Source organism: Peromyscus eremicus, chromosome 5, assembly GCF_949786415.1.
Source record: "Peromyscus eremicus chromosome 5, PerEre_H2_v1, whole genome shotgun sequence".
Classification (NCBI taxonomy): domain Eukaryota; kingdom Metazoa; phylum Chordata; class Mammalia; order Rodentia; family Cricetidae; genus Peromyscus; species Peromyscus eremicus.
Window position 1 is genome coordinate 97,607,024 of NC_081420.1, and position 23,093 is coordinate 97,630,116.

Here is a 23,093-nt window from a genome sequence, read left to right on the forward strand (position 1 = left end):
GTTTATGGGAGTAAGCAAACGTTCTCTTGACTGGATTTGAGGCCTGCTCCACAGGAAGGAATTCATACCTGGTATAGGCTGGCAAAGGGAAGAGCAAAGAATATGATAATACATTACTGGACGGGGTTCTGGGACTCTGGCTTCATCTGTGAACTGCAGGTGGGGACCACTGTCCTTCAGAATGCGCGGGATGTTAAAATGCATGACCAGGTAAAACACAAACTCAGCACCTACACAGAGTCAGCGCTTATAGCACCGGGCTTGGTCCTTCTACCTCCTGCCCTACCATAGTATCCATGTAACCATAACATGGTTAGTCGGGGTTCTAGCGACACTGGGCTGGTTTGCAGGTTGCAGTGGTGGAGCAAGTGAGGGCTGCTACCGGCTTGTTTGTGACTGCTTGTGACTTCTTTAGGGGTGGCTCCTCCTTCACGGGGCCCTGTTTAGGCTTTTTGATCCTTCGTTTCAGCTCATCCTCTTCCTTCTGCCGCTCCAGCTCCTGCTGCAGCTTCTTCTCGTGCATCTCCTTGGCCAGCCTTTCCCGCTCCCTGCATCAAGCCACAAACAGAAGAGAGTTCAGCGCCTCCTATTTCACCTGCCCAGCCAGGACCGCCCGGAGGAGGGACCCTGGGCAGAGCTTTCTTGGAAGGAAGGAAAAGAGTGAGTGAGTGAGGGAGGAAGGAAGGAAGGAAAGAAAGAAACAAAGGGACCACAACTATCTTTAAAAGGTCATTCGGCAAATCTCTGATGAATTAATTGCAATTAGAATTCTTTAACTTCTCCGTATTTCTAGTCCTGTCTCTTTTCATGGGAGAGAAAGACAAAGGCTGAGAATACGCTGATCATTGAGAAAGGATGGTCAAAGATGGGTGTGGCACCAGTGCAGTGCTGCTCACTCCCCACGTCCTCACATCTGGTGTTCAGACAGGAAGGGATGCTGTGCTTTCCTTGTCAGTCCCCTCCACAGCTGACTAAGAGCAACGGTGCTGGCGCTGGAAGGCCAGTCCTCCCTTCCTGCTTGTTTTCCCCCCTTTGTTCTGTGCATTCAGCCATGTCAGCCCCTACTTCGAATAGCACAGAGACATTAAAGCGGGTACCACATACAAAGAAGCGAGGAGATGGCACTTCTGAAAATGGCTGACCCACAGCTTTTCAGCCTGGGGAGCACATACTAGCTGGGGTTGTGTAACTGAATCTAGTGGTTGTGAAAAATTTGGCAACAGTAAAAAGTTTCTGGATGTGCAATAGCCAAAAAATTAATTAAAAATAAAAAATACCATGTAGACTAGGCTGGCTTGGAACTCGGTAAGATCTGCCTGCCTCAGCCTCCAGAGTGCCACCATACTCAACGCAGCTTTGGCTCTGAACATACAATCTACCCATTGCACTGTGCATGCCATCATGCCATGCGTGCAAAGCCAATGAACCTGCTTGGCTCAGGTTCGAGACTGCTGTATGATATGAATTGCAGGGATTTTATTATACAAAGTTCTCTGCTTTTGTATAAACAGAATAGCTTAATTATGGAAAAGAAAGACTTCAAATATTTTCTAGTCATTTGTTAGCATGGAAGTATCAAATTAGCATATCACTACGTTAGAAAGATTGATTTTAAGAACTGCTGTTTGAGTTTCTGGTTTGAGTTTCAGTTTAAAAGAATCCTGAAATGAATTTTGGCTTGAGACTAAGGCAGAATTTCTAGAAAATTTTGATAAACAAATAGACTTCTGATATTTTTTACTACATATTTATGTGAAAAATGTTCCCAACATTTATTATTATAAAATAAAAATATTAATTAATTCTGAAAAATGTTGAAGATCCTCTTTGTCCTTCAGTATCAAAGATTTAATTCTTTACATAAAAATAAACAAGTAGCTGGGCGGTGGTGGTGCATGCCTTTAATCCCAGCACTCGGGGGGCAGAGGCAGGTGGATCTCTGTGAGTTCAAGGCCAGCCTGGGCTACAGAGTGAGTTCCAGGACAGGCTCCAAAGCTACACGAGAAACCCTGTCTCGAAAAACCAAAACCAAAACCAAAACCAAAACCAAAACCAAAACCAACCAACCAACAAACAAACAAAAACAAGTAACTGGTTGTGGCAGCATACACCTTTAATCCTAGCATTGGGAGGCATAGGCAGGAAGATTTCTGTGAGTTGTGAGTTTGAGGCCTGCCTGGTCTACATAGTGAGACCCTGTCTGAAAAGAAAAAGTATATACATCTCATTACAATGCAGATTTACTTCTGTATTTAATAATTAGTAAAATTACATGTATACCAAAGAACTGTTTTAAGATAAAATTTATTCTAAATTATTCTGATACCAGAGACTGTTTGGGTTGCATATTAATTTGCCTATATTCCCTGAGGTCATGTAAACATCTCTTAGGTAGGACAGACTCAAGCACACAAAAGCTTAGGAGGCCCTGATTTACCTATCTCTTCACCCCCACGGATCTGTAGTTGCTCCTGGTTGCTGTGACTTGCTGTTCACTGAGGCTATAGCTACATCCTTCATGGTGTGTGTGTGTGTGGGGGGGCATGTGTGCCTCTGTGTGTGTGTGGGCATTTATAAACAGCTTGTTGATGAGCTCTGGGGCTCAAATGTGCTCTATGAAGCAGATGCTTGAAGACAGCAAGTACTGCAGCCTTGGTGATAAAGGAGTGTCTCCAGGGTGCCAACGCTAAGCTTGCTATGCCTCTTGATGGACAGACATTTCTCTTATGCAGGGGGAAGGATGAGGCTATGCTGTGGGGGGCAGGCAGGAGATATACAACCTCTTTCAGAGTCAGTGAGAGGCGTCTAGAGGCAGAGGAAGAGGAGAAAATGGGCGTGTATCACAGCTGAGTACCACGGCTCGGCGGCGTCCTCTAATGTTGGAAACCCCAGAGCACAGTGGGCAGTGGTACTGTCCATGTCTGTGATGTCTGAAGATAGGAAGGCTATTTGTGAGATAGACAGCCTGAGCTTGCAGGCCCGGCTTTCTGGAGTGCTACATGGTGTGTGTGTATGTGTGTGTGTGTGTGTGTGTGTGTGTGTGTGTGTGTGTGTGTGTGTATGGGATCCAGTTCTTGGTCCCTAGTGATGGGCATTGAGTGGATGTGCTTGTTGACTGTGAGCTGCCCAGGCTGAGGATCATACAGAGGCAGCCAGATGTGGGCTTAAGAAGTGGGAGAACAGTTAGGTCACTATACCCATGTCAACAGTGTGGTACCTGGGTCATCAGCTGCAGACACTTAGTCACAGAGGACAACAAGTGCTACCCAGAATTCATTTGCTAGGGCAGCCAGTGGGACCTTAGGAGAGCACAGAGACATGACATCCTCCCTGCCAGTCTCAAATGCCCCAGCAGGAGGGAGCAGAGGATAGCAGGAGATACCCTAAAAGCCTGCAGCAGCTGGGGCCCTGGGGTAGCCAAATGGGTTTCCCCACCCTCCCCCAACAGGTGTCCCTCCAGGTCTTCTGTGGTTGCTGCTGTCTTTCTGGAAGATAAATCAGAGCAGAGCCTATACCCTACCAACCCCGGTCTCCCCATGAGTCCCTCCCTCCCCAGGGAACAGCATTGCTCTGGCCAGCCGCTGGTCTCACTTCTTCTTTCTCTCCCGGAGTGCCTGCCGAACCTCACGGTCAAACATGATTTTCTCTTCCGGTGTTAGGGCATCGTATTCTTCCTCATCTAATGTTCGGAGTCGCTCCTTCTCCTTCGCAGCAGCCTCCTTGTGTTTACGCTCTGTGGAGTGAAGGGGGAGAGGGAGGGGGAGGTCAGGGTCTGAGCATCTTTGCCCACACAGTGACAGCGGGAGGGGGCAGGAGCGCAGATGGGATCCCCGGTCCCTGCTGGGTTTCCTTTATCTCTACAGTGCCAAGTTTGGGCTCCATCTAGGGTTGGCTGAGGAGTGGTCCCCAAAGACGCCCAAGTCTTAATCCTTACACTTGTGAAGGTGGGGCTTTCCGGGGCAGAAGGACTTCTGCAGACACGGACAGAACTAGGCAGAGTCCCCTGAAAAGATTCCTTGTGGGAGGGAGGCAGGAGCGGAGAGGGTGAACAGCAGAAGCAGAGAGATGACAGAAGAGGCAGCAGCTCTGTGATGGGGGCTGCAAGGAAGGGGCGTGAGTCGAGGAATTCTAAAAGGTGGTTTCTGAAAGCTGTAAAAGGCAAGGAGCAGGACCCTTGCCCACCGCAGCCTCTACAGGCCCACAGCACTGTTAATACCTACGTTATGACTTTGACCCCAGAGCTGTAACATAGTAAATCCATGTTGTTTCACGTCATCAAGCTTGTAATTTCTATGGTATTAATGTCTGTGTCTCCCTACATTCACAGATAAAAACCTAACTCTCAATATGAAATTGTTAAGATGTGGGGTCTTAGGAGATGAATAGGTCATAAGGGTGGGGCCCTCATGAATGGGATTAGTGTCCTTCCAAATAAGGCCTGAGGGAGTATGCCCTTCCTACCAGGCCAAGATTCAGCAAGAGGACACTGGGACAGAACACAAGCTGGTCCTCACCAGACACTGATTCTGTGTCAGAGATACGGATTCAGCCCAAAGATCATCAAGAAAATAATAATAAATAATAATAACAAGCCATTTCTTTCAAGCTGATCATTATAGAAAACTGTTCTAGATAACTAGGAAGCAGGAGGTTGAAATACTTCAAAGGAGCCTGCTCATGGTTCCTGATGAGAATATGAGGAAGCAGACTGACTTCTGTTCATGAATGAAGTCTGCTTTAAATTCTCTTACTTTAAAATGCTGAGCTGGGCAGCTGGTTCCCTGAGAGGAGAGCCCAAGTGAAGCACAGGAGAGCATCCAGAGCTGATGATTCTCAGAGGCAGGGCTCTACCTCCTGGGGACAGTGCTGGCAGCAGTCCCCAAATCCTCACCCACATGCCATGCTTTGCTAACCTGCTTCTGACTAAACTAAGACTAATTCAAGTAACATTATTTTTATGTTGTTGTATCTATTTTTCTTTTTAAAACTACATTATTTACTCTGTGCGTGCGTGCGTGCGTGCGTGCATGCGTGTGTGTGTGTGCGCACGTGGGCACATGTGTGCCACAGTCCACATACAGATATCAGAAGACAACTTGTGGGAGTTAGATCTCTCTTTCCACCATGTGGGTGGGGCCCAGGGATTGAACTCAGGTTGTCAGGCTTGGTAGCAAGCACCTTTACCTGCAGAATCATCTTTACGGCCCTTGTTACCTATTTTTAAATCAGTTTTTTAAATGACTAATTTTTTTCAGGTAACGAGCAAAGTGGCTCCCCTCTGAATGTACTATACTTGTAGTCTTGCTATGCAGCCTAGGCTGGCCTTGAGTTTACAATCCTTCCTACACCTACTGAGTGCCATCATATCTATCTATCATGTGAGCTTGAGAAGACTTTTGTGTCCTGGGGCTACATTGTCTTCATCAGTAAAATAATAATCTTCACCGGTGAGGATGAAATGACCCAGAGTGTACAAAATAGCCCCGTTAGCTCAAAGGAACTGCATATTGCTTTAACTGGACCAGCAAGCAAAGTATCCCAGGCCAGGATGTGCCCACAGTGTGTTTGTTCTGCTTAGCCTGGTTACAATTAGAAGCAAGTGCCCCAGTCACTTTCCAGGGCAGAGGTAAAGTGTAACAATGTCATTTAAGCCCATTGGAGGATTATTGTACCAGGGAATCGAGGCGAAAAGCACAAGGCCCCTTGGCAAGGAAAGCCCTGTTGGGCTTGGGAAGGACAGCAGGGAGGTTGGGGGCCTTGCCTTCTAGCTCCTTTTTGGCCTTCTCCTGGGCTTTCATGGCCGCATAGTCCTGAGCCATGTTGAGGACATATATGTGCTCCCGGCTGCCGATGGCCTTTAGCAGGCAGAGGAGGGCGGAGGACGCACTCCGAGCAAAGAGCGTGTCCAGGCTGTCGAACACCACGCCTCTGAAGCAGTCACTCAGCTGCAAGCAGAGAGAACAAGATGGTTAGTGCAGCCTGGAGATCAGCTGCTCTCTATGGAGAGAAGGCGTGTTCTTTTGTCATGGTACACATACCCACCAAGCTCCAAAATAAACATCATGAAACCAAAGTCCAGGCGCTGACATGAAATGAAGGAGCTGGGTTTGTAGAACTGACTGGTCCCTCCAAACGAAAATGAAGACTAAATACCCAGTCAGCTATGAAAGTGTGTAATGGCAGGTGACTGGAGAACAGAGGGTTTATTTCATCTCCATGTGCAGAATAAAGGAACAAAGAAAATGTCAAAAGGTCTAGAAATATCCACGAGGTGTATGAAAATAAGATGCAAAGGAGAGAAAAGGAAAGGGTTCCCACGGACAAAGAAACAGGTGGCAAGAGCAGATGGGCCACCTGCACTTCTCTTTTTACGTGTGCATGTGTGTGTACATGTGTGTGCATGCTTGTGTACAGGTGCACATGCATGCAGACGCATGTGGAAGCCAGGGGACAACCTCGGGTGTTATTCCTGGAGAGCCGTCCACCTCTTTTTATTTATTTTTAAAATAAGGTCTCTAATTGGGACTTGGGGTTCACTGATTCTAGAAGACTGGCTGGCCAGTGAGTCTTGAGGATCCTTTGGTCTCTGCCTCCCCAGGATTACAAGTACACACAACCACACCCAGATCTTATGAGGTGTCCGCTGGGAGACACCATTCGGGCCAACACATCACCACTAACTTGTCTCTGAGGCCCACATTTTTCTTAGTGGTCCACTGCATTGGAGCAGAGTGATTTTGGTGATATGACCACGGAAGAATGGTTTCTCCTGCAGTGTGGTATTACTCAAAGGAGCTCAGTGGAGCCACCAGTGGCCAGAAACAGGCAAGAGGAATCCCTGGCACTTAGGTAGGTTACCAGGGAAGTGTGGCTGATGCTTGTAATCCTAGCACTAGGGAGGTCCACTGGGGTCTCTGCATCAGCTGGCTAACTAGACTAGCCAGAATCGGTAATCTCTGACCATAACTCCATAAATAAAAAGTTGAGAAAGACATCTGAAATCAACTTTAGGCTTCCACATGAACATGTACCTCTCTCCCCTAATCCATATGCACACACATATACAAACATGTGCGTGAGCACACACACACACACACACACACACACACACACACACACGAAAAATGTTCACTTAAAAGAGGCCCAGTGTGAGAAACCAAAGCAAACACACAACTCTGGGGCCTCCTTGCTCTTGCTGGTCATGACTGCAGAGCAGTTATGCACGTTTTCCATGCGTGTAGTGTTGGAGAGCAAACCGAGGCCTCAAGCAAGCCAGGCAGGCGCTCTTCCAGTGGGCTGCGGCTCCAGGCCCTCAAGTTCTTAAAGAATGCGTTGTATTGGTTTTGATCTTAAAAGCAGTATGTCCTTACAAAGAACTTAGCAAGACAAAAGGAGATATAAACTCCATCAAGCTACTAGCCAAAGAGAACAACGCTTACCTCATAGGGTAGGAGTTTTTGCTTTTTCACCATGCATGTGACATTATTTGCAAATATATAAAATGTAATTCTGCTTTACATACTAATCTTTTTCACATTACATACTGAAAACATTTTTAACAGCAATTTACAGAGACCCATGTTTTATTTTGGAGACAAGATCTCACTATGTAGCCCACCCTGGTCTCAAATCTATACCACCACCCCGCCCCCACCTGCCCGTCCCAGCTTCCCGAGTGCTGGGATTTCAGGTATACATCACCATGCTAGTCAAATTCTAACATTAGCTGCTTACATTATACTTTTTTAAACCCATCACTCTTTTTGCTTTATTGATTGATTGATTGATTGATTGATTGATTGATGTGTAATCTGCTCCTTGGATCTTTAAAGAGTGGCCTCAGGCTGCAGGGAAGGCAGAGGTCATGGGCAAGAGCTCTCAAAGGGATAAGGCTGTTGAGAGTAAAGAAGTCCACTTTTCCTCGTTGAGACCCCTGGGCTCTGAGCCGCTGAGGGTGGCTGATGGCCTAGCATCTCCGCGCTCAGCATGGGTTCAGCGTGTGAGTCCCAAGCCTGCAGCTTTGTGTGAGTGGGTGTGCACGCACCTGTATCCGCTCAGCCAAGATCTGAACGAGGAGGTCCTCTGGGAGCACACAGCTCATCAGCCCGGTCTCACCTCCGATACTGGCGCTGACACTGAGTCGCCGCTGAGTGGGCCCCATGAGGAGAGGGCTAGAGGGAATCTGAGGAGCGAGAGAAGAGCCGCAAGTCAGACTCTAGCTTTGCCTCAACAGCTGTCTCAACAAGCCATGTAGCATCCAGAAAAACCATACAACCTCTGTGGGCTCCGTATTTATAAATGAGGACTGTGTTGTAAAATGCAGGATTCCTATTTTCTCCCAAGAATGGCTGGTAGCTTCAAGTTGGATTATTGTGGGAGGTGTTTTTTGTATGTCCTGAACTGTGTTCGACTGTCCATTCACTCAACAGATATTTCCTGAGCTCCCATCATGCACCAGCCCCTCCTCGTAGACTAGGGATCCATCAAGAAGCAGGGCTAACAATGGTGCTGCCTACATGGCTCTTAACATTCTCATGGGAGACATGGAAACTGAGCACTTCTCACAGGAATCAGTAATATTACTGTGGTGGGGAAGTGACCAGACAAGGAATGAGGAGTAGTGTTGGGGGTAGAGGACGGCCATGGCGAGATCGTATCACCTGGGCAACATGACCGAATGAGATAACACCGAGAGAAAGGTCTTTCTGTGAGGAAGCTGCAAGCTACCTCAGTGTGTATGAGATGATTTGGGAGCACACAGGAGCCCAGTGTGTGTGGAGTCCGGTAACCAATGCGGTAAGTGGAATGGAGGTGGGAGATAGATGTCTCAATGGAATTGGTGAAGGAGATTGGGGGCAGCCAAGACAGAGAAGGCAGTTGGCACAGCCATTCTTTGGAGGAATTACAGTGAAAAGGATCTAAAGGATGAGTTAAGAGCTGGAGAGGGATGCAAGGTCATATTAAAAAAAAAATGGACACATTGCAAAGAAGGAAAAAACAGGAGCTCAAGGACCATGGTAGGAATTTAGCCCCTGGAGGAAAAGGGGTGGGGTCCAGCGCACAGGTGAGAGGTCAGCTTGGAATGCGAGCAGGGGCAGGGACTCAGCTGCAGGCAGGGACAGTACTGGGCTACGGAAGCCTGCTGGGAGATGCGGTGGTGAGGATGAAGTCATTGTCTTTCGAGCTCAGCAGAGAGATTGTCAGCTGAGGATGAATGAAGAAGAGTGTCTTAGAGTTCAGGAGCATGAGGAGAGCCGTAGCATGGTCATTTTAATGGAGGGCAAACGTCTATGGCAGACATTGGGATGTGTGGTGTTAAATCTATCGAGGAGAGACAAGTGATTTTTCTAGCTATGATCAGTTTGGTCTGGATGGAATTGAGTCCACTGGGGCTGGAGACTGACTGTCTGGAGAATATAATAAAGGAGAAGGTACAAGGGAGCGTGGACCAGGGGATCTCCAGTGAGGTGGGCAGAGAGAATGAGGACTGGAGGTTTCTATGGGACCAGTTACTTGAAGACGGTGGTTGCTGTGTCGGGCCGACTCTCCACCAATGCAGCTTTCTTACCTTTGCCCCTCTGGCATCCAGCTGGGTACCAACAACAGGAAAGTACTTGCGGGGTACCAGATGGCTTCACACTAATTTCTGAAGGAGTGGCACAGGGATAGCAGTCTCCTGCTAAGGACAGCCACAGACACAGAGGGTGCTGGCCTAGCTGTAGGATGCCAAGGAGGAGGAGGAGGAGAAGGGGCAGGGGAGGAGGAGGAGGAGGACGAGGAGGAAGAGGAGGAGGAGGAGGAGGAGATCCCGACCCTCTTCCCAGGGATCCCTGCATACCTGTGGTGTTTCGGCTTGGTGCGGATGATGCTGCTTCTGAGACCCAGACCAGTGGCTATCCGCCTTGCCTTTGGGAACCATCATGCTCCCTCGAACACTCTTTGGAGGTTTAAATTCCTGGGACCCGAGAGTGAGTTCTGAGGTAAACTTGCCCAGGTTCTCAGTGCTTAGTCGTACTGGTGGTGCCGCAATATTTTGGAGCATTGAAGACTCCTGAGCTATTAGGAGAAGGTGGATTTTTAGTAAAAGTCATCTTACAACATGAAGGAAATCACAGTGGGGATGGTACCCCGAAGCCTGTGTTACTCTCTTATGGAATGCTGAACCATCTTCTCATACAGCTGACTGACCTGGGTTCGAGGAAGAGGCTCCACTCATCAAGCACTGAATGACGGCTCACTTGGGGTCTGGGCTCTTTTCTGCCTGCATTAGTTACCTTCTTACTGTTGTGATAGAATACCGTGACCAAAGGCAACTTAAAGACCAAAGTGTTTTGGCTTATGGTTCGGAGAGATAAGAGTCCCTTATGGAAGGGAGGCATGGATGGCAGCCAGCATCAGGAACAAGAGCCGGGAGATCACATCTCACACAGGAAGCTGAGAGAGTGAACTGAAAGGGGGAACAAGGCTATAAACCCTCAAGCCTGCCCTTCATGACATACTTCCTCCAGGGAGGCTGCGCCTCCTAAAGGGTTCTGAACCTCCCCAAACAGCACCACCATGGGGGACATTTCTCATTCAAACTACCACACTGCTCATCCTTTCAATGGTCTCTGCCCACTTTCTTTCCCAGCCCAGAGGCCAAGAATTTCTTGAGTTGCTTGTGCATAAGGCCTTGCCTTGGAAATCTGACACTTTACCTTTTTGAGATTGTGGGCAGTGGTAAGGCCAAGGAATAGCTGCTGCAGCAGAGTTCTTTCTACCCACAGCAGAGCCAACTCAAATGATAAGTGAGTTAAGGAAGAAGCGTGTGACTGTTAGCAAATATGACTATTCACACAGTTCTTTTTTTCTTTTCGTTCCTGACTCCTCTTCCAAGCAGACTGCTACCCTCTCAGCTCCCTCTGAGATACTTTCTAAACTTTCAGTTATTTAAAATCTATTTAGAAAAGCTCTTGCTGGAGTACCTTTGTGCTGCCTCAGGCTTCTGATATACTTGCCCTGTTCTCATTGTGCCCCCAGGGACTGTCTTCAAAGATGGACTAGGCACCCTGAAGGGGACCGGGATGGAGAACATTCTTTGCCTCCTAAGCTAAGTAGCATCTGAGGTTCTCTAGCTCTTGGGGAGACTCATACTCAATGTTCCTGTCAATCATCTCAGCAAATAAGTCTCTGGAGTTCCCTCACAGCTACATTTCACTCTGGCTTATTGTTTTCTGCAACTCCCTCTGCCCCTCTCCCAGGATTTGGGACTATGTAGCGAGAAGCCATATTGTACCTGATGGGGGACTAGGGAGCCTGAACCCCTCTACTGGAGTAGCCCCAGCTGAGTCCTGTGGCAGTTAGAGAACCTGCTGGTCCTCCACTGGCCACACCTCTCACCACGCCGTCACCACACCCGATGCCTCCACTCTGCTTGACCCAGCTTCCCTCAGAAGCACAGGCCACTAAACTCTCACCTAAGTCTCGACTACTGTTCACTGTGGACTCTCTCTGGCTCTCCTGCCCACCCCTGTTCTTCAGTGACCGTAAAATCTCTTTAGAGTGCCCACAGCACTCTCCATATTTCAACAAGAGCTTCTAGGTATGATCTTAGCAAACATTTTAATTTGAAGGGATGACTTCCTTTCTTTTTTCCCTTTCTCCTTCCCTTCTTCCTTTTCTTCTTTCCTCTCCTCTGTCCTGTAATCATTTCATTTCTGTCCCCTTTACTGCTCAGTTTCTCTAAACAGTGACCCAAACCACCACTGTCTCGGTTAGGGCTTCTATCGCTGTGATGAAACACCATGAGCAAAAAGCAGGTTGGGGAGGAAAGGGTTTATTTGGCTTACACTTCAGCATTGCTGTTCATCACTGAAGGAAGTCAGGACAGGAACTCATCAGGGCAGGATCCTGGAGGCAGGAGCTGATGCAGAGGCCACGGAGGGGAGCTGCTTACTGGCTTACTTCCCCTGGCCCGCTCAGCCTGCTTTCTTATAGAACCCAGGACCACCAGCCCAGGGATGGCACCATGGATGGGTCCTCCTCCTTTGATCACTAAATGAGAAAATGCCTTGCAGCTGGATCTCACCGAGGCATTTCCTCCACTGAGGCTCCTTCCTCTGATGACTCTAGCTTGTGTCAAGGTGACACACAAAACCAGCCAGTAAAACCACCGTCACAATAATGTCTATAATTTAAAAATTTCCTTATCCACATAAAAGTAAAAAATAAACTAAAATGATATATTTTATTTAAACTGGTACATGGCAATGGACAGTTCAATTTGTAAGCCAAGCATAAAAACTGACAGTACCGTTGTGAATTCTCCTGTTCACTCTGAGTCCTCAGTGGTCTAGGGTACACTGTGCTCTTCTACCTCAGCTAAGCTTCAACTAGCCACAGTTCAAGCACTCGGTATCTTCCTGAGGCTAATGGCTCCTGCTTGGCAGAGGCAGGCTTGGACCTAGTGACCTCCTTCCAGCCTGCTGACTGTAGCAGGGCCTACCCCTTCCACTGAGGCCCCCAAAGACATCAGAAACCTCTGGACCTTGAGAGACCATCATAGGGCTCATTTCCTTATAGCTTTCAGCAGGCTCCAATTCTGCTCATTTATTGGTTCAATGGCTTTTTGTTTTTGAAAATACATCTTAGTCAGGAGTCAGCTCTATGCCTGACACTGCTCCCAGTGCTGTGAATGCAGCAGTGAGGAAAAGTAACACAGCCGCTGCCCTGAAAGCTTCTGGACTGAGAGCAGAGGAGACAGACAACAGAACAAAGAAAGCGAGATGAGAATAGTGTGTTCATTAGATCAAAGGGCTCCAAAGCAAGGAGGCAGAAGACGTGAAAGCCTCGCTCACATGTCTTCCTCCCCGCAAAGCTGCAAGGCTCTCCCCTTCTCTCTCCAGTGCCTGTCCTGCTGAGCCCCTGCCTTTGGGACCCCACCCCCAGCTACGTGTCCCCTGGCTTTTCTTAAGAGCTTCCTCTCGGGGGCCGTTCCACCTTGTCCAGTGTCTGCAGCTTTCACTTGACAGACAGACTCCCCCAGCACCATCTCTAGCTTGATGGTACTCGGTTCAGGAGCTCAAATTCATCATTTTCACCAGGATGCTGACATAATCACGTGGATCATTTGTTTGTCAGAAAATAACACTTAAAAGAGTTAGAATTATGGCCTTTAATCCCAGCACTCGGGAGGCAGAGACAGGTGGATCTCTGTGAGTTCGAGGGCAGCCTGGGCTACAGAGTGAGTTCCAGGACAGGCTCTGAAGCTACAGAGAAACCCTGTCTCGAAAAAGCAAAAAAAAAAAAAAAAAAAAAAAAAAAGTTAGAATAATGTATTGCCTGGGATTTTCCCTGTAGAACTATTTCTCTTATATACTCAGCAAAGAACCTTGCTTTCTCCCATGAGCATTCCAAGTGGCAGCCAGCTCTAAACAGGTCCTTTGCTTGACTCAATATATTCTTTTCCTTGTGCAGCTGCTTTCCTGACCTGCGGTCCTCAAATGACCGGATGGAGGCAGGATTCTTGGCTTGTAATGGGAAGACCACACTAGGCCTCTCTATGACGAGATCCAAAAGTTCAGTCCATCTCCTTATGCTGCCTCCCCCCGCCCCCACTGCCAGGATTCCTTCCATGGCAGATGACGCCACTTTCCTAGTTCCTGTGGCTAGAAGTCTCTGTGATCATCCCTGAACATCCCCCTGCTCCTTCAATTCCACACCATGCAGGTAGACACAGAGCCAGCTGGACCAAGGCCATTTCCCCCTGCTTGTCTATCGCTCCCTTTACATGATGAGAACCACTTTTCTGCTGTGGTTTTTGGACATCTGGAAGACAGGCCACAGTCACCCCCAAATTCTTCTTTTTCAATAGAGTTCAAATTCCTAATCAAAACTAATTACAATTGACCCAACTAGCCTTCCCACCTCTGAGTTACCATCAGTTTCCCTGATTTCTTGTCCTTGTCTCTGTTTTTGCCTGTTAACAGTCACCCAATCCCCAAAGCCCATTTCCATGAAGACTTTCCCAGTCACCTTTTGTTGGAAATGTCTAGTCTCAAACTTGCTCTCTCCCAGGAACTGAAACTTCTGTGGTTGTGATATTTTCCTGTGGCTCCCCTCCAAGTGTCAGTCCAACCACAATGTGGGTTGTGTCTCTTACAGTCCTGTTTTCTACTGTGTCAAGCATACTCCTGCATGGGCATGGACTACTACTTCTATATGCTAGGTGAAGAGAATTCTTTGGGATCAACTGGCAACATGTCACATGTCAGCCTTCGACCGGGCTATAGGAGAGGCAGCTCAATGTGATGCATAGAGGGGTGATCTTACCAGTAAGGGTACCACCACTTGACCAGAAGAAGCCAAGAGGAGCCTGAGGTGATAGAGTAATTGGTAAAGTGCTTGCCATGTAAGCCTGAGGACCCAAGTTCAATTCCTAGAACCCACATAACAAGTCTGGTATGGTAGCATGCACTTAAAAGCCCAGTGCTGGAGAGAAGAAATGGATACGGGTATTTGGGCCTCACTGATCAGCTAGCCCAGTAATCAGTGAACTCCAGACCAATGAAAGACCTTGTCAACAAACCAGGTGGGCAGCTCCAGAGGACAGGCAAGATTGTCCTCTGAATTTCACATGCACATGCCCTTACATGCATGTGTATCTACATACACACACACACACACACACACACACACACACACACACACACACACACACAACCATGGAGAATGGGCCTTACCTGACTCCTCTGCTTCCCTCATAGACTGCTCTATGGCAGCTCTGATGCACAGCTCCCGGGCCCGAATCCCTGAGATGTTGTTACTGTCTGACATGGCTTCCAGGACAATGGAGTCGATGTTCAAGCAGGCTGCATTGTAATACCTGGCCATGCTGATGGCGTTGGCTGTCTTTCCTGTAAAAAACGGCCAGGGCATTGACTCTCAAGAGTCTCATTTGCTCAGTGTCCTAGACAGAAGTCTGCAGAACAGAGGACCCTGTGGAGTGAGTTCTGAGTGCTTCACCTCCAAGTCTCTTAAGTGGCCAGAGGTATCTCAGCAGAGACGAGGAAGCACTGCTGTGAGTCAGAGCTGTGGATCCGTTCCTAACCGTGCCACTGAGGCACAGGGGCATGACACCCGACAGCCTCACCAGGCTTTCCTCCTCAGGTAGAAAAACAGCTTCTACTGCCTCTCAAGTACTGTGTCAACCCCACTGTTTATCTTTAACAGGAAGACATGTTGGGTTTAAAGAGTAACCTGTGCTGACTTGGCTTTTCCCATGTCAATCTACTTTCATTAAAAAGTAGAAAATTCAGAAATAACAGATAAGAGCAAAGAAAAGGGATCTAGAGTCCACTCATGTAGAGATACTAGTGTTGGCCTATAGCTGCAAAGTTTGCATATGTATCCATGTTACTGATAGTTTTCATAAAGCATAAATGAAATGCTGGGGGCTGGAGAGACGGCTCAGTGGTTAGGGGCACTGGCTGCTCTAGCAAAAGAGCAGTTTTGTTCCCAGAATGCACCCACACGGTGCTTCACAACCATCTGTAACCCAGTTCCAGGGGATCTGATGTCCTCTCTGGCCTCTGTGAGCACCGGATACCCATGTGATGCATATACACATAAGCAGGCAAGATATTCACACATGTAAAATAAACAAAAGCGCAATTAATATAAAAATAACAAAGCAAAACAGGGTCTGAGGATGTGACTCAGTTGGCAGAGTGCTTGTCTAGTCTGCATGAAGCCCTGGGTCTGATCCCCAGTACCACATAAACTGGGCATGGTGGCACAGAACTGTAATTCCAGCTCTTGGAAGGCAGAGGCAGAAGGATCAGGAGTTCAAAGCCATCCCCAGCTATATAGGGAGTATGAGGCCAGCCTCAACACTAGAGTCCAAGAATGAAAGAAAGAAAAAGAGGGAGGAACGGAAGGAAGAAAGGATGGAGGGAGGAAAAGAGGCAGAGAGGGAGGGAATGGGTCACACAGGATGCTGAATTATAACCCTAAAGATGCAGATGCTCCCGTCCCTGGAGCCTGCAAGCATGTTCCCTTATAGGCAAAGTGGGATTATTTTGCAGGTGTGATCCATTTACAGATTATCTGAGTGGCCTCTATCTCATTACAGGAGTCCCTAGAAGAAACAAAGCAGGAGGGCTGGAGTCAGAGGCAGTGATGTGACAGCAAGCCCCTAGAAGAGATTGCACTGTCCGCTTTGAGGGTGGAGGCTGTTGCCTGGAGCCGGAGAGATGGGCAATATTTCTAGAAGCTAGAAAAGACAAGAAAATGGACTGTCCTAGTGCCTCTTCAAGCCGCTAAATTTGTGGCTGTTACAGAGGCAATATCAAACAGATACAAATTATAAGTCCTAAGTTTGACACCTTCTCCTCATGACAAAAGGCAGATCATGAAGAGCTTTTCTAAAAATGTGTCTCTGGGTGTGGTATCTACATATATGGACACCCATGCTGGCATGTGTGGATGCCAGAGTGTGACGCCAGGATATCTGTCTTCGGTGGCTTCTCCCTCTTAATTGTTAAGCCAGGGTGTCTTGCTGAACATGAAGCTCGCCATTTCGTCTAGACTGTCTGACTGTCTAGACCAGGGACCTGCCTGCCTTTGCCTCCCAGCACTGGGGCTACAGGCACAAACCACTGCTGTCGGCTTTTATGTGGGCTCTGGGCGGGGGTGGGGGTGGTCCAGACCCATGTCTTCATGCTTGTCCTGTAAGCACTCTGGTTATGGAAATGTCTCCCCAGCCCTGTCTTTGTCTTCACTATAATACACTTGTGTGATGCTGGTTTTCCGATTGTGGTAAAATAGACCGTCTGTGTTTTGGAGACAGGGCATGTGACCATTCGGTATGCTGTTCCTCAGATGAAACTCTTATGATTGGCCCTGACCACAGCTGATGTGTCCACAGTTCCTTATGGAAGAGACATGGCATCTCTGGCCACAGTTTCTCCCTCAGGACTGTCACGTACCTGACAAGGGTGTCCCATGGATGATAATGGCGATGCCCTTCCGGTTCTTGGCCAGGCGGCCTTCTGCAGAAATGTCGATGCCTAGGTGGCGTGCAATTGCCTTGCTTACTGGGTTGCTCTCCACCTCTCCAACCTCCTCCGCGGAGTGGCTGTCTGTGCTCTGGATCTTGTCAGCTGTAAATCCAAACTACATGTGAGCGTGGGCACAAGTGTGCATCCCAGAATTTCCATAGGTACATAGGTACCAATAGGGATGGGAATGAAGTTTTCTTTTAAAATACCCTTGTTTCTAAAATGCCCAGTGCTGCAGCAGTCCCCACCTGTGGTACATGAGAAGGCCTCATTTGGTTAATAATGTGTCTCTACACTTTAAAATAAAAAAACAAACACCAAAGATATTCATTGACTTAAATTCTACTTGGAGGAAATCCTCTTGTTGAAAAATAAAAAAGGATGGCTGTGTGGAGAGGAGTCTGGAGTTGGCTCTAGGGGAATCCAAGACACTTCAGAAGATAGGGGTAGAGCCAGGATTGTGGAATGGGGAAAAGGTGCCACAGAGGGTCAGGGACCGCTCACGGGCGAGTTGAGCCAGATTCGGGTAAACATGAGGCATGACACTGGGAATCTGCCTTTATCCCAGACTTGTCATTGTGTTCCCCGGCTTTAACTCAGATCTCCGAGAAAATGAAGGCCAGACAGTGGGTCCAAGATGCTGGGAGGTGAAGTGGAGGGTTTCTTAATGTTTGATTGGAGGGACATTTGGAAGAATGTGCTCCACTTCCTCCGAGTGTTTCTTTAAACACTTCCCAGTTGGCTGTAGTGCTAGCATTCAGGGATTGGGTCTTCCTTAGTCTGGTTAAAATGCAAGGGACGGCAGCGAGAAGAAAGTATCACATGCTAAGCTGCTCTGCAGGCTTCTGTGCTCCAAGTACAATGTGAGTAGATGGGTCACCAGAGGGTATACGTGGCAGGTGGGAAGCCGCTGCAGGAGGCCCGGAGTACCCTTTCTATGGAGGAAGCTATCCAGACATTGAATAGACAGAACTGCCCCCTGCCGCAATGCTCAGTTACTTTGGAAGGTTAGTTTTTCCAGGCTTTCCTCATCCTCGTCCTCATCTGGGAAGCTTTTGGATTCAGCCACAATATGCCGTTCTTCCATGTTGGATGTGGCAGAGATCCCTCGGCTAAGTGATGTCCTCTTTGTGCTGGCGGAGGTTCCCTGGTCTGATGGCATCTCTTCCTCGTCTGCAGGGGAAGCAGAGGATGAAAAGACAAGTTGGATGGGGAGCAGGAGATGGGGAAAGAGATAAAGAATGGCTATGCTGACCAGCGCCCTGTACTACCAATCCCAACGACCAAGAACAACAATCAGCTGGCTCTGGCATTTCCTCTGTGCACAGTGTGTCTACATTTAAATGTGTTTAGATACTGAAAGGATACATTTGCCCAGGAAACTTGGAGAATTCCTAAGAGTCCCAAATAATAGTTTAAATTGTAAAAAAAAAAAAAAATAGTAATAAAGACTGAGCTAGACACATGGAGACAGGGACTGAAGCTGGTTTTATAGTTGCCGGAGCAGGAGAAGCACTGCTCTACAGATTTTAAATTTTCAGGCTTTCAGGACTATGTGGAGACTGTTCTGTGCATAACAGCCCAGAGCCTGCTTCTACCCTTAGCTTTTCACCAGTGTTTCCCGTGTCATGTTAAGTGTGATTGACAGCTGTCAGACCAGCACCACATTATTGTCCCCTCTTCCACAGCATCCCAGTGGGTACAGAAGTCTGTGACAACACTAGGTGAACCTCTCTAACCTAGGAAAGTTTTCTCCTTTGTTCAGAAGTGAGATGTAACTAGAGGCAGCTGCCCTCCCTGGGTCACAGCCAGAGAAGTCAGAGTCTCCACAGCACGAGAGCAGCATGAGCCAGGGTTGGGTGAGGTATTGATGATGAGCATCCAGCCTGGGTTCCCCCTGAACCCATCAGCCCTGGATCCAGACCATCTTCCACTGGGTCAAATGGAAAAAAAAAACACTTCCAACTTTGGTGTGTATGGACTTCAAGAGCAGCAACAAGGCTTTCGTCTGCCTCCACCAGGTCCTTTTGTACACAGCAGGCTCTGTCTCCTGAGGACACTGGACATTCCTCCGACTTGAACTGTCTCTCTGACCATCTTCCTGACTGTGAGCTCTCCAAAGGGAGGAGCCTTATGCCACATGTCTTCTTTCCAGCCCTTCAGCTCAGCATTTGCCATATAGTGGTTAATTTTATGCATTTCTGTCTCCCTACATTCATACACTAAAGCCTTAACCCCTCAATGTCTCAGACGGTGACTTTATTTGAAAATAAGCCCTTTAAGTAGGTAATTAAGGTTCCCAGGTCATCATATAGGTATGTCCTGATTTAACGTGACTGGTATCAGCGCTGAAGAGATTAGGGCAGAGACCCACAGTGGGGAGGCACAGGAGGAAGAGCACTATGCACAGGGAGATGGGTTTCAGAAGGTACCAACCCCAATGATACCTTGATCTAGCATCTAGTACTGAGAGCCACTTGCCCTGTGACTTTTGTAAAAACAACTCCAACAAGTTACTGGTGCTGAACACTGGCCAGAACACTGGGTGGAGAGGCAGCCTTTCCTGCCAGTCAGGTGAACATTCGCTGCCTGGCTTCTCTTTCCTTGAGAGACCATGAGGCGGGAGGAGAGGATTCCATCAGGACCATTAGTTCATCCTGCCGCACATGGGATCTGGGGACCTGGTTCTCATGCTCACTGGCAAGCCCTTTATCCCCTGAGCTGTTTCCCCAGCCCCTTGTCTAGTGGAAGATGCAGGCAGGAAGAGCAGAACTACACACGTGAGGGCTGTTAACACAGAAGCGAGCGGGACTAGGCTGAGAATATTTCAGCGTGAGGGACCGAGAAGCAGAAAGGAGATGGCACAGTGTCACCAGCCATAGGGTCCTACAAGTCAGCAAGGGGGCCGTCCTGCTCAAGTACACAGGAGAAGCAAGGGATAAGATAACGCAGGGCTGCTGGACAAGAGGGGACAAGATGGTGAGATGACAGAGAAGCTCACGATGGATCTTGATGACCACAGAAGGGCTGTCCTTTTTCAAATGTACGTCCCTCTGCCCCTGGCCACTTGAATATGTTTTAGGGCATCAATTTCTACCTTGTGGGAGACATTATCTAAGCATCCCCTCAGGGAGCAGCGGTAGACAATGATTGCTGTCAGTTACATGCAGGAGGATTTGGACTGGAACCCTGGTTCTCCTATACACAGCTGTGTACTTGGACTCTCTTTGCTACAGTTTCTGTGCAAATCCCTTGGCTCAGCCTCTAGCACACATTCTTCTATCTATAATCACTGTTTTTAAGACTCTAGTGAGAGCAGACTGTGCCCAGCCCTACATCCTTAACACAAAGACCACAGGACCTATTTGGTAATGGTCTTAAACAGGATACAGCAGGCACCTGGTACCTGGCAGGTACACAGGAGCCGGCTGGTCCCATGGCAGGGGTAATTCAAAGGGGATGGAAGAACAGCCAGAGCCCAAGGTACTTCATGCTGGGTTCTCACCGTTGTCCTGTGGCAGATTCTCTAGATATTTCGCCTTCATCTGCTCTTCTTTTGATTTCTTCACTTCCCTGAAGTAATCGTAGATCTCCTGGGGAAGCTTTTCCCCTGGGTTCCGGGGAGGCAGCAGCAGGGTGTTGTAGGAATCATAGCCCTTCAGCTGTCTCAAGATCTGCTCAAGGGGAGAATGAGAACTACTATTGGTCCCACTGGAGGTTTCCTCTTGCTCACTGGCCTCATCAAAGCCCTGCTTCTAGCAGAGGCAGAGATCTATAGAGATCTTGTAGGTTTCACATGGTGGGACCCTATGGAGAGGTCTAAAGGTAGAGCCCCACTCTGAATTTACAGGGATTCAAAGTCTTTGTTTTGCTCCGTACACACCCAAGCACACCACACATGGGAGACATCTTCTTCTTTCTTTGAAAACAGCACATATACATTTTTTTCCTAATAACAAACATATAGTATTCCATGATCCACTCTGAGTGAGTCATTCTTAAAAAGTGCAGTCACACATCACCTAACGAGAGGGATATGTTCCGAAACGTGAGAAATGTGTTATAAGGTGATTTTTGTCATTGTTCTAAAACCAAGATGGTTATGGTATCACTGTTCACTGAAATATACAGTGCAGGACTGTATAGAGCTGAACAATACTATACTTGGTCAGGTTGTTTCCTCTTAAATACAGAGAAAATTGGTAAAATGACATTGTGTGTGTATGTGTTTGTGTGTGTGTGTGTGTGTGTGTTAGGGCAAAAAGTAAAAAGTATTTAAATATCAGATAAATAATGTAATTTTTAGTATATAACATTTAGGCACCATTATACTATGTTTTTAGGTACCTAAACTTTAAATGTAACTACAACTTGTTCCCCTCTTAAATCTGGCACCCCTAGAGTATGTGCAAAAGGCAGTGAAATCGTCATAAAAAGCTTGTGTATCTACAAGATGACTGGAGACGTGCCTGTCTGTCACGCGAGCCTTTTGTTCAGATGTCAATCATCCGTAAGTTGAGAAAAAGGGAGATTCAGAGAGAAGGGAAAGGGAGGGAGGGAAAGACAGACTGACACAGAGAGAAAGAGACAGAGAGACAGAGACAGAAAGAAAGAGAGAGAGCAAGCACTGGATTTCCCGCTAGGTCCTGGAGGCTGGAAGGAAGTGTCATGGTATTCAAGGGCCATTGGTCCAGAATTCTATAGCCAGTAAAACACATTCTCAAGAATGAGGGAGGAAATGGAGACATCCTCAGATGAAGAAAAATGAAATTTTCACTAGCAAACCTAGCCTAAAAGATAACTAACAGAGTGATGGGGCTGTAAATTACAATGACAATATATATATGAGAATGCCACAATGAAACTCATTATTCTGTGTACTAACTAAAAACTAATAATAAAAAGAATAACTAATAATGGATCTTTAGATAGAAAGGAAACAGTAAAAAGAAGCCTTGAAATATCAGAAAGAAAACGATGAATAATGGGAAGAGTAAGAGGATAAATGCTTCTCCTTCTGTGCAGTTTTTCTAACAAAAATTACAATGTTATCTTCTATAAGGAAATATTCAAGACAGTTATATTAAAATGAGGAGGGTCATGAGATGTTACAGAGATATAATATAATGTGTGTAGCAATGTCTAAGGAAGCTACATAAAGAGATATACTGAAAAATGTGCCAGGTAAATTGAGATGGAATGCTAAACAACATTGGAAGGACCAATAAGAAGGCAGCATAAGTATCCAGAGGACAAAAACCAGAAACAACAAAACAAAACGGTGGATGTAAGCCCTAAGATACCAACAATTACATTAAATGTAAATGGTGCACAGATGCAAACTATTGGCAGAATACATACATTTTAAAATTATTTCCTTGTGTGTATGCCTTTGTGTGTGTGTGTGTGTGTGTGTGTGTGTGTGCACGCTTGCGCGTGTGTGTGCATGCATGTTGTGTGTGTGTGTACACATGCACGTGTGTAGGGTATAGGCTGATGTTCATTATCTTCCCAATCACTCCCCACCTTACTTTTTGACTCAGAGTCTTTCATTGACTCTGAAACTTACTGATTCAGCTAGTCTGGCTGATGCTAAGGAACCCTCCAGGAATCCCACCTGTCTCTGCCTCCCCGTGCTAGGATCACAGGTGTGCATTCTCTGCCTGGTTTTCTCACATGGATACTGGGGACTGAACTCACTCAGGTCCTCATGCTTCAAGAAATGGACGTTACTAAGTCACCTCCCCATCCATATTTTTTGAAGTGTCCCAATTAAAAGAAGTCTAAAAGAAAGTCATTTCAAAGACAATGGCAAGTTGTTACACGTGGTTCTTTACTGTGCAAATATTAACTATGAACATGCACTGGCTTTTTGTTTAAAAATGCACATTGGGATCACAACAAAGTGGTAAGTTCTCATGGGGAGGGAAGCAGGTGGAGAAAGTCTACAGAGAAGGGACTGGAAATTGACAAGGGAAGGGGAGGAGACAGGCCGGAGGGAAGAAGTTACTGCAGACACACGGACATGTGCCAGGGGTGAGGGCTGCCATGTCA

The 23,093-nt window shown here is 47.3% G+C and overlaps 1 protein-coding gene across 1 annotated transcript in view; it reads right to left on the reverse strand.

Moving 5' to 3' along the window:
* Positions 1–23,093, reverse strand: part of Hydin (HYDIN axonemal central pair apparatus protein) — a 362,311-nt gene that overhangs the window by 88,276 nt on the left and 250,942 nt on the right. The window contains exons 37-45 of the mRNA XM_059264008.1: positions 20,545–20,713; positions 18,039–18,212; positions 16,968–17,141; positions 14,721–14,894; positions 9,839–10,056; positions 8,045–8,182; positions 5,762–5,945; positions 3,592–3,733; positions 383–548 (exon numbers count right to left, since the gene is read on the reverse strand). Of these exons, the coding sequence (XP_059119991.1) occupies positions 383–548; positions 3,592–3,733; positions 5,762–5,945; positions 8,045–8,182; positions 9,839–10,056; positions 14,721–14,894; positions 16,968–17,141; positions 18,039–18,212; positions 20,545–20,713 (1,539 nt within the window). The remainder of the gene's footprint in view (positions 1–382; positions 549–3,591; positions 3,734–5,761; positions 5,946–8,044; positions 8,183–9,838; positions 10,057–14,720; positions 14,895–16,967; positions 17,142–18,038; positions 18,213–20,544; positions 20,714–23,093) is intronic.